This window comes from Solanum pennellii, chromosome 1 (genome assembly GCF_001406875.1).
Source record: "Solanum pennellii chromosome 1, SPENNV200".
In the NCBI taxonomy this organism is placed as follows: Eukaryota; Viridiplantae; Streptophyta; class Magnoliopsida; order Solanales; family Solanaceae; genus Solanum; species Solanum pennellii.
Window position 1 is genome coordinate 84,560,491 of NC_028637.1, and position 10,980 is coordinate 84,571,470.

The 10,980-nt window shown below is 30.3% G+C and overlaps 1 protein-coding gene across 1 annotated transcript; it reads right to left on the reverse strand.

Moving 5' to 3' along the window:
* Positions 1 to 6,851: 6,851 nt before the first annotated feature.
* Positions 6,852 to 8,010, reverse strand: LOC107011344 (phylloplanin-like). Its single transcript, XM_015210810.2, has 2 exons — positions 7,753 to 8,010; positions 6,852 to 7,327 (listed from the first exon to the last, which is right to left on the reverse strand). Exons 1-2 carry the CDS (start codon positions 7,937 to 7,939, stop codon positions 7,047 to 7,049), a joined length of 468 nt encoding a protein of 155 aa, XP_015066296.1. The 5' UTR covers positions 7,940 to 8,010; the 3' UTR covers positions 6,852 to 7,046.
* Between the last annotated feature and the right edge of the window lie 2,970 nt (positions 8,011 to 10,980).

Consider the following 10,980-nt stretch of genomic DNA (forward strand, 5'->3'; position numbering starts at 1 on the left):
GCACTACATCTTGACCGTTCAGATCGTCAATCGGAGTTCTTGATCGTCTGTTATTGCTGCTGGCGTAACCTGCGTTTTTCTTGGTGATATTTCCCAATTTCTCTTCTCTTTTGTGTTGGCTCTTATGTATGTTGTTGTTGGTGGGCTGTGACATCCTTGTAGACTGAGTTGGGTGTTTTTACCCTCAATTTGCATAATAAGAGAAGAAGAAGGGTGGACTCCTTCAAGTCCCGTGGTTTTTATCCTTCATACCGAAGGGGTTTTCCACGTATAAATCTTGTGTGTCACTTGCGTATTTATAATTCATATTTGCTTGTGATTCAATTGATGTGTTGCTGATTTGAGCTTGGTTAATATAGTGGTGAATTTCTTTTGGTAAATTGGTGAAGTATATTTGGTTGATTGTCTTGAAGTCGATCCTTGTAGGTGTTGTATCCTACTTGTGTTGTTTTGTGCCTCCCCCTACAGTTTGGAGCTTGGGTGTGTTTAATCACAAGAAAGAAAAAAGAGTCAAAATGAATGATCAAAATAGAATTGAGGATTATCAACACTTGTCCAAAACCTCTTGCTTCTTATTGAATTTGAATGAATATAATTTTTTTGCTAATGATTGGAATTTGGAGCCATAGTAAAATTAATTTTATCCGGTGGACAGTGAAAATTTATTAAATTTAATTTTATAAAGAAATAAATTATATTAAACTTAATATAAATTAGTCTAGATAAATATTGTGGACTAATTAAGTTGAATGACCTTTTAAAATTAGAATCCAATTTTATTGGGCTAATCCATCAAATTGGACTACAAATAATGAATTGAACCTACTTTCCTAAGTCCAAAATATAATCTTATCGTAGGGGCTCAATTTGATATCACGTATCATGCCAAGTCAAATTGAGGAGTCAATAAAATTATGTCATATATCAAAGTGATTCAACATGTCTGGTCAAATTAAAGGATCAGTGAGAATGTGTCATGTGTATAAATGACATGTTTCAACTAATTAAATATTTTCATATAAGTTTAAATTTGATTGACTAACGAATTTGTTTTCATTACGACTTTTCTATTCCACAACTATAAATAGAAATTTCATAATTCGAGAAAGACACTAGACTTATAACAAGAAGTTAGGAAGAGTTCATGCATCAAACACTACAGAGTTCTTATCCACAAACATCTACTAGGTATTTCTTAAAAAGTTGTAGAGATCAAAATAATAATTCAAAATCAAGCTTAAAGTTCGTTGATCTCATGCACAAGTTAACTAAATTCAAAATTAAGCTCAGAGTTCCTTGAGTTTACTTTTTAAAAGAAGAATAGGATGATTCGCAAAAATATAATATCCACTATATTTAAAATCAAACACTATGATTATTATGATATGTTTCCATTATTTTTGGATACAAATCTTATTATCTACACTACAAAAATATAGTCTCTTTTATCTTATCATTTGAGTAATTAGGGGTCACTTAGTTATAATATGGTATAAGATATATTTTATTCATGTATAAAAAGTTGTATTGGTTTACTATGTCTAGTAGAAATTTTGTATTATGTATAAAAAACACAATTTATATCATGTTTGGTTGGTAGGATTCTAAATGTTGTATAAAAGTTATTTATGTATAATTTTACACCGTGTTTGGTTACATTTTTTTAGTCCTACATAATTAATACCAACATAACTTATGAGAATCTATATATAATTTAGTCCTACATAATTAATACCAACATAACTTATGAGAATATATATATAAATTACGTGAGGTAAAAGGTGGAATAAGTTATGTGGATATTTGTGAAATTAGGTCTTAGGCCTAACTCACACCCAAAAGTTAGCTCAAAGGGAGGAGGGTCTACCCATCTCATTAACCACCGATGTGGGACGTTTGTCATTCTTTAACACCTCACCTCACGCCCACTTCTTAGCATCTGATGCATGGACAACAAGCACACATAATGTAGGGGCCATTCTAGAGCCAACTACATTGTATGCTGGAATAAGCAATTACCAAAGGAAATCGCAGGTGAAGAAGAAACGTTGGGATCAAATATATGACTATTGTAAAATTCAAGGTCACATCAAGGAGAACTGTTTCAGATTAGTTGAATACCTCCTGATTGGAAATTCAAGAAGAAGTCAGGACCAATAGCTACTCAAGGCAATCAACCAGAAATGGCAAAAAATGTGACTGATAAAGGACATAAGGCAAATCTTGCTGATGCTTTTGCACCTAGACACCAGGATCAAAACATGTATCAACAGTACATGCACATAATGGATAAGGAGGAACCAACTTCAAGCTTAGGAGGTCCATGATACAACACTCAACTTCACACAACCTGACTTGGCATAACAGGCTAGGACATCCTTCTCCAAAGGTGTTAAAACATATATGTAGAGACATTACTGATTTTAGTGCATGTAATAAGTGTATAATTTGTCCTCTTGCAAAGAAAACTAGGTTACCTTTTCAAACAAGCATGACTAGAGTTGCAGTGTTTGATTTACTTCATCTAGATGTTTAGGATCCATATAGGACTGCTACTCATAATGGTTGTAGATTCTTTTTTACTATAGTTGGTGATAATTTTAGAATGACCTGTTTGTATTTCCTGAGAATGAAAAGTGATGTATTTCCAATGTTGAAATCTTTCCTTATGTTAGTCCAATATCAGTTCAATAGAAGTGTCAAGAAGATAAGATCACACAATGGTATAAAGTTTTTTAATAGTGAAGTCAATACATCGCTTACATCTCTTGGTATTATTCATGAAAGTAGTTATCCACATACCCTACAACAAAATGGAGTTGTGGAGAGAAAACACATGCATATACTTTAGGTGGAAGATTTCAAGGAGGTATTCTTGTCAAGTTTTGAGGAGAATGTGTTTTAGTTGTTGTTTATCTTATAAATAGCCTTTGAATGGTTTGTCTTATAATCATTCTTCCTTACTTTGTCATACCTAGCGTTAACAGTTTTATCATATTGCGTCACAACACTCATTGGTGTACTAGAGTTAAGATAATCTTTAAAGTATTTATTCATACTTTCACTTCTTTGAGTTGTTGACATTCCAGCACAAAAAGTAGTTCGCACATATGCTGGAATCTATTTCTCGCGAGTTGTGTATCTCCTACGCAACCAACTATGCTCTTCTAAATTGTACATTTTCATTATATCAATCCAAGCAGTTTCAAATTCCTCAGGAGTTGTTGTAAAATGTAAACACTTACTAAAGTCATTTTTAAAATTATCAAATTCATGAAAAACATGACTTAGATATTCAGGAATCTTCTTCTCACTGTGCCACATATAAAACTGGTGTGAACTATTTGGGAACACCTTTGCAACTGCATTTGTTATTGCAACATCAAATCTGTAATTATTGTACAAGGGAAAATACCAAACATTGCCTCTTGCCAAGTATGAAATAGCCACTGAATTGTTTCTTCCGTTTCATCCCAAAGAAAAGCACATCAAAATAAAGTAGATTGGTGATGGTTATTAACTCCGATAAATGGAACAAAAGGCATCTTATATTTATTTGTCAAGTATGTAGGATCAAATAGGACAACATCTCCAAAATTCTTGTAAGCTATCCTAGACCTAGCATTCACCCAAAAACAATTAGCTAAATGACCCTCCACATCCATTTGTATTGCATAAAAGAATCCTACCCTATCAGATTGTTGCTTTTGAAAGTATTTCAACATCAATTGTGCATCTCCTTTCTCAAGACAATTTTACCTTTTAGTGCTCAAATAATTCTGAATATCTCGTCCAGTTAGATTGAGATTCTCTACGCCCCCTGCCTGAGTAGTTAACACTGATGCAATTTTACTTGGACGAACACCAGATTATTTAAGAGATCAATAAAATTTTTCTGAGCCTCTGATTTTTTTCTTTTTGATCGCAAGAATTTCTGTTTATTAGGAGAAGTAAGTTCATGATTATGATTTGAGACAAGCCTGGATATGATTTGAGACAAGCCTAGCTATGATTTTAGACAAGTTCATGATTATGATTTTTGATCGCAAGAATTTCTGACTATTAGGAGAAGCAAGTTTATGATTATGATTTGAGACAAGCCTAGCTATAACCCACTTTTCTTCTTCTTTCTTTGACATATATGTTATTCTTATAGTAACCTGTATTTATAAGGTTAATAAACAGAAACAGAAATAAGATGAAGCAGAAAAAACATAAAATACAAGAAGTAATCCGAGTCCACAGAAACTACTGTGTGTCCTTAAGAAATTTAATCCCCTCACTGTACCCAAGGTTATGGATTAACTTCTCCCAAGATAAAACGGATTAAACCTGTTAAAGAAATAGCGGTACCTCAAATTTCTTTAACTTCAGCGAACTTTAGAACAGCAACAAGTCACACAGACTCAGTCGATCGACACTTTGATTTTATTTCAGAGAAAAATAAATGCAGAGAATGAAAATTTTTTTGGTGTATGAAAAATCAAAAATTGACTTCCTTTTATAGCCATTTTCAGCAAGGAACGTGTCTGTTCAGTGAAATCTGTTCAGACCCTTTTTATCCAGAAAGTTGTGTCTTTTGGAAAAAATAACAACTTTTCGGAAAATTGTGTCTGTTAGGAAAATAACGACTTTTTGGAAAGTAACGACTTTTCGAAAAGAGTAACAACTTTTCAGAATGTTACCATTACCCGCAAATTTATAAGAGATAATATTAACAGGATTTATTTGATTTAACAAAAACTGATTAAATAAATTTTGTCCGAAAAATTTATCAATTTATCAATCACATCATTTTCCAAATCCAAATCCAAATCCGAGGTCGAGCGAGCGACGACAACGGCGCGAGGGGGCATCTTCTTCTTAGCTCTTTAAGAAGTAATGGAAGTGTTTCCTTATATAAGGACAACAATTTCCCTTTCTTTTGCCGATATGGGAGAAATGACTTTTCATTTGCACTTTGCAAATGACTTTTCATTTTCCCTCCAAAGTAGTTCCCTCACTCACTTTTCATATTCTCTCTTTTCTTTTCCCATTCACACTTGCTAAATCCCAACAATATATATCATCACTTTGCACCCCTCTCTAGTCTCATCTCGTTGCTTATTACTTTCAAGACATTTTTTTGAACGAAATCCTTCTTTTGAACAAACAAACTCTTGACCAATAATGAATTTTTCTTTTCTTGATCTACTAATTCAATTTTTGTGCACACTAAAACCATTACGATGAGCATAATCAAGATAAAAATTTAAATCCAGAATCAAGTGATTGAAATTCCATACCGATGTAAGGCTCTCTTAATTCTTGGTCACCTAGTTGAGGAATAAAATGTACAACTGCATTCATGTTGCTTTCTATATCCTCCAAGGAATCTTCAATTCCTTCTGCATTTTGCTCTTCTAAATTAGAGATTTCAAAAGTTCTCTGCAATACACAATTACTAGATATTAGACTGATAAGGTGAGTTAGCTTAAAATTTTTAAATATTTTCATGGCTAATGTATTGAACTTTTTCAATTTGCTGAAAAGTTCTAAAAAGTATTCTTTAAAAATCTTCGTCATCACAAAACATAAAATTCTTCATACATTAAAATGAGAAAATTTCTTTGAAACGTTTAATTTGTTTTGATATATGGACTTTGAGTACTAGTTAGATTGGACTACATTACATGAATTATTTTAGTTAATTTGTTGTGTTGTTGATCGAATGAGAAAAGAAAATTAATTTTGAAGCAATGAAAATACTATCTAAACATTTTTTCATGTTGCGAAAAAGACTTATAAGTTATGTAAAAAAGATATACAAGAAAAACACTATCATGATAATTGTTTCAAATTGCTTCAATGGTGTATGTCAGTTGTTTCAATGGTGTATGTAGATGAAGAAGGAACGTCAATACAACTAAGAAAGCTGAAAGAATTTTTTATTTTTTATTTTTGTTAAGACAAATAAGAATCCTAATCAAATTTGTATAATTAATTAGAGTCCAAGTTATCATATAACACTCTTTTATTATTATTAATAATATTTGAATATTTTAATTTTAAAAAATTAAGTCCAAAAAATAAGATGTCCGTGTATTTTTTTGTCCAACGTCGATGGATATTAATTAAACTCATTTTAAAATTTGTTCTTTATATGTTTTTTATTTTATTTTGATAGATTAAGTTAAAAAGACAACTAAATTCATACTGTGCACAAAAATTTATTTAAAGATATCTTAATATTAATTTTTTAATTAGATATATTATTATTGAGTTCATAAAAATTATGTGAAAAACATCAAATCTATATGGATGATTTCTCTTTAAGAAAAAAGAGAGAAATGATAGATATGAGTTATTTCCAGATAATCGCTAGCTTTTTTCATAAATCTTATATTTGATTAGAAAATTAAATAAACACATATATATATTAACTTGTGAATCTCCTAATAAAATTAATTGACATCTCAATAGTAAGAAAAAATGGTAAAAATTATTTTTTACAGTAGTTTGTGAATTCGAACCTCCTATCAATAAAAATTTCTATTTATTTATATATATATATATATATGAGACACTTTCACGTGAATGACCCTTTGAGTATATATAGTTGCCTCACCATCACCTTAGGCTTGGGTACTTTATCCAAAACTCGTAGGAAATTAAAGATTTTACAAATTTATACCCAAGAAAAACGTTATTTTCGTAGTAGAAGGACAAACAAGAAAACGTATCGATATTTCAAGCAGGAATACGTTTTTGGAATGCCACTAATAACCAATGAATGACAAGCGATTTTTTTTTTTTTTGCGCGGATCCTATTTGGAAATATATAAAGAAAATAAAAATGGAAACAATACGAGTAGAGTAATATTACACTTAACTGCAAACATTATTTGCACTTGTATAATGACAAACATTCAAACAATTAGAGTGGACAGAAAGAACAATCCTTATTTATGCCATCAGCAGCAACACTAACTAGCTGATGCATCACTAGGAAACATTAATTAATGTAATTAATAACGTAACACATAGTATAAAGGGGCAGTATTTATTTAGTTGATAAGTTGAAAAGCACCAGTAACTACATTGACAATATTAAGAAGTCCACCAGCGGTTTTGCCAACAATCTGCAAAGGTGCCTGCAGAACCCCAACGGATGGTAAGGTAGCGTTACATGTTGAGAGCGGAGTTGTAACCACTATGTTGCAGTCAGACAACAAGGATGATAATAAACTTTGTACAGGACTCGTCACCAACGAAAACGCTCCTGATCCATTTGTTGTTGTACTTGATACTACATTTCCTGATCCACACCGCAATTGCACCGATGCATCTGCAATAAACAAACATGCTCACACACTTCAACACTAACGACTTAATTCTTACATACATGTGTATGTATACTTACAAAAAAAGGAAGAGTGGAGAGAAGTGAAATGTATATGTATATTGGTTATTATACATATGTATTTGTATATATGATAAGTCAGATTGGGAGGGGGAGGAGAGAGGGAAAGAGGTGAATTGTATATGTATATCGGTTAGATAATTGTATATTATACATATGTGTTTGTATATTCTGGCGAATTATACCTATACAAACGTGGTTTATTATACAAACTCGAAGTCAGTCCACATGATTAATGTATGATTTTAGTCGTGAGCGGTAATTATAGCAACTATAGCTATAATGAATAAATTAGTAGTACAAATTTGTTTAACCGAGTAATTTCCCTTACTAAGAATTAAGGAACTTACTAGGGAAAATTGGGGTGGTAGCTCCATTGAGGACATCTATTTTGCCGTTAAGGCTACAAAATAGAACCCCTTCTATACTTGTTGGGGCAAGAAGGCCACCCAGAAGTCCTCCTAACTGGGCTAATGCAACAGGGGTTGCAATTACTGCAGCCAAAATGAGAATCAAGAAAACTTTTGATGAGGCCATAGCAACTTCTTATATATGTGTGGTATGGCTAATTAATTAAGTTGTTGTTGTACGAATTTAGGTGTGTGTATTATGATCAATTTATAGGAGAAGTAATTGTAAATTTAGTGGCTGAAATTTCAATATCCTAATCCACTTGTTGTGAAAGTGGCTGATATTTCTTTAGCATGTATGTATGTATGAATCAAGCAAATTGAAGTCAGAAGAGGCAATTTGGTTGTTTTTTTGTCTGTGTTGAGAGAATTAGCTATTTGATCAGATATAACTTTGCGTACAGTTCATTGCTATATTAGATTCCAATTTTTTTGGGTGGTGGTCACCCTACATAGCTATATAACTACAATTTCCTCTAATATATACAATAGCATGCTTATTTTGACCTTTTTTTAAAAAAAAATTCTTGAGCATGCGTATGTGAATATGGTCCAATGGGTTAATTAGTAACTACATACTATATCAAGGCACCTCTAACGTGTTTGAAAATATCTTCAGTGTTTTATTCATTTCACTATGCCTTAAACAACTTTCGCATTTTGCGCTAATATTATCCCTTCATATATGGGAGTATACTTAGGTTCATTTGGTTCTTCAAATATATATAACTTGAGCATTTTTAATTTCTTAACTTTGCTAAAGTGGAGCACTTTTGATCTTCTTAACAAAAAAGTAGCGATGTTAAACTCGTGTGACTTGTAAAATATAAAATTCATTGGACAAATTCTTTCGGCTTTCTAGATTGTGTTATCGCACTTAACGCCATTTTATTACTAAGGAAAAATATATTGTTGCGTTCTACCTCTAAAGTATTGTCTTCTCAAATAAATATCTACTACTATATAAGATTAATCCTTAGAATGGAAGAAGGCATGAAGAAATAAAATGTGCATCAAACAAGAAAGAGACATTTTTAGTTGCAATTTGCACCATTACAAAAATTATTCTTGCCGTTAGTTTTTTACATTTTTAGTTGAAATTTGCACCATTAGAAAAATTATTCTTGCCGTTAATTTTTAACATTGTTATATATATTTATATATATATATTAGGGAGACCAAAGCGCTTCACTTTAGCAAAGTTAAGGAATTACAATGCTTAGGTTGTATGTGAAAGATCAAAATAAACCTACTCCAATAGATAAGGGAAATTTTAACCCAAAATTTAAAAACTTTATTTCAATTTGAATTGCATACAAATTTTCTACGAAATAACAAAGTATTAGCAGAATCGGAGATTCAAACAAGAGCATTGAAAAAATTCAGAAATCACTAAAAGAATAATAATTTAATATGAGGATTACTGATTATAAGGAAATTATTAAGGGTATGTTTTGACTTGATTTGATGAGATTTTCATCAATAAAGGATATATATAGGGAAACTTTTTGAGGGAGTACTAGTATTTGGTGATATGTTGGGTGAGGCAGCATAGACATTCTATATGATGTGTTGTTAGTTAGCCTTCCCAAATGTTAGTTTTAGGAACATTCATATGATCTTATTAGTAGAGATGTTTTCTAAAAGTAGTTATACAAATATGAATTTTGGATCGACCATATTTGGTGGACAATTCATTCAAATTGATTAAATCATTTCTTCAATACATGTCTAGTAGAAGTGTACAAACACGAATCGGAAATCGAACCAAATCGCAAATTGAGTAAATTCGGAAAAAAAATTCGACTAGTGATTTGGTTTGACTTGGTTTGATATTGAAAAAAAACCCCCCACTATATATGAGTTGATTAGGTTTTAACTAAATAAAATAACTCGAGGTCAAACCAACCCGACATTATATATGTTATTTTAAAATTTATTTTATTCATAAAAATATTTACTTTGATATAATTTTAATAAATTCTTATACTATTTCATAGTTGTTATGAAACTATATAAATTTAGAAGAAGAAGAAAGTAGGGAGAAGAGAAAAGACTTCTTATTTCTCTTGAAGTATATTCAGGATTCATAGATCTTTCACCAGGAAAATCCTTTATTTATAGGGAAAACCTTACTTGGTCCCCAAATAGGATTCCTAACCATATCCTACAAGGACTCTACATAATTAGACATTCACTATAATACAAATTGTTTATAACAATAGTTTTATCTTTTAATATATTATTTCAAGTTCAAAACTTAGAATCCGGAATGGTCCAATAAAGATTATAGTTCATAGATGTTGATAATTATAATAAAACTTAAATCAAAATCAAATTAATACTTAATGCAAAAAGAAAATCAATTCAATACGAAGAATGACAATAATATTGAATACTTGTTCTTTAGTTTTACATTGGTTTATAATTAAAATACATAATCTAATTTTAATTTTCCTTAGATATTTAGCAATGTAACTAATACTTATTAAACTTATTTTAGCACGATTTAGTACTTTTAAACTATGATCATTTTCATTATGACTTTATAATATTTATTTTATATGATGATTTCATGCATTATTATTTTTAATTGAATATTTTTGTGTCATCAATATTCATCTCATATTTTGTATTATTTTTTAAGAAGCACCTTAGATAATTGTATTTTGGTTGGACTAAAGAAATATTTGAAGCACAAGTTAATTATATGTTTGTATCCAAACTTTATCGAAAAAAATCCAAAAATCTGAAGAAAAAAATTGAGATTTATTATTTGGTTTGATTTATAAATTTAAAAATTTGACACAATGGTTTGATTTGGTATTTGAAAACCCAAAACCAACCCGGGGTTGAAAAACTCGAAAAAAAATCGAATTTTATTAGTTTGGTTTGGTTTATAAATTTAAAAAATTTATACAAATAATTTTGAATTGATATTTGAAAAATTCGAACCAACCCGGTCATGTACACCCTAATGCAGGGGCTGCTCAACATAATTCGAGACCTAAAGCGAAATTTTACTTAGAGGCCTACAAATTTTTAAAAAATTATTTTTATTTATTTATTTTTCTAAAATTTTTAAATGTAAATTATTACTTAATATCTTTTTTATAAAAAAAATTTTCAAATACTTTTTAAAAATATTATTATTAAGCAAGATTTTAT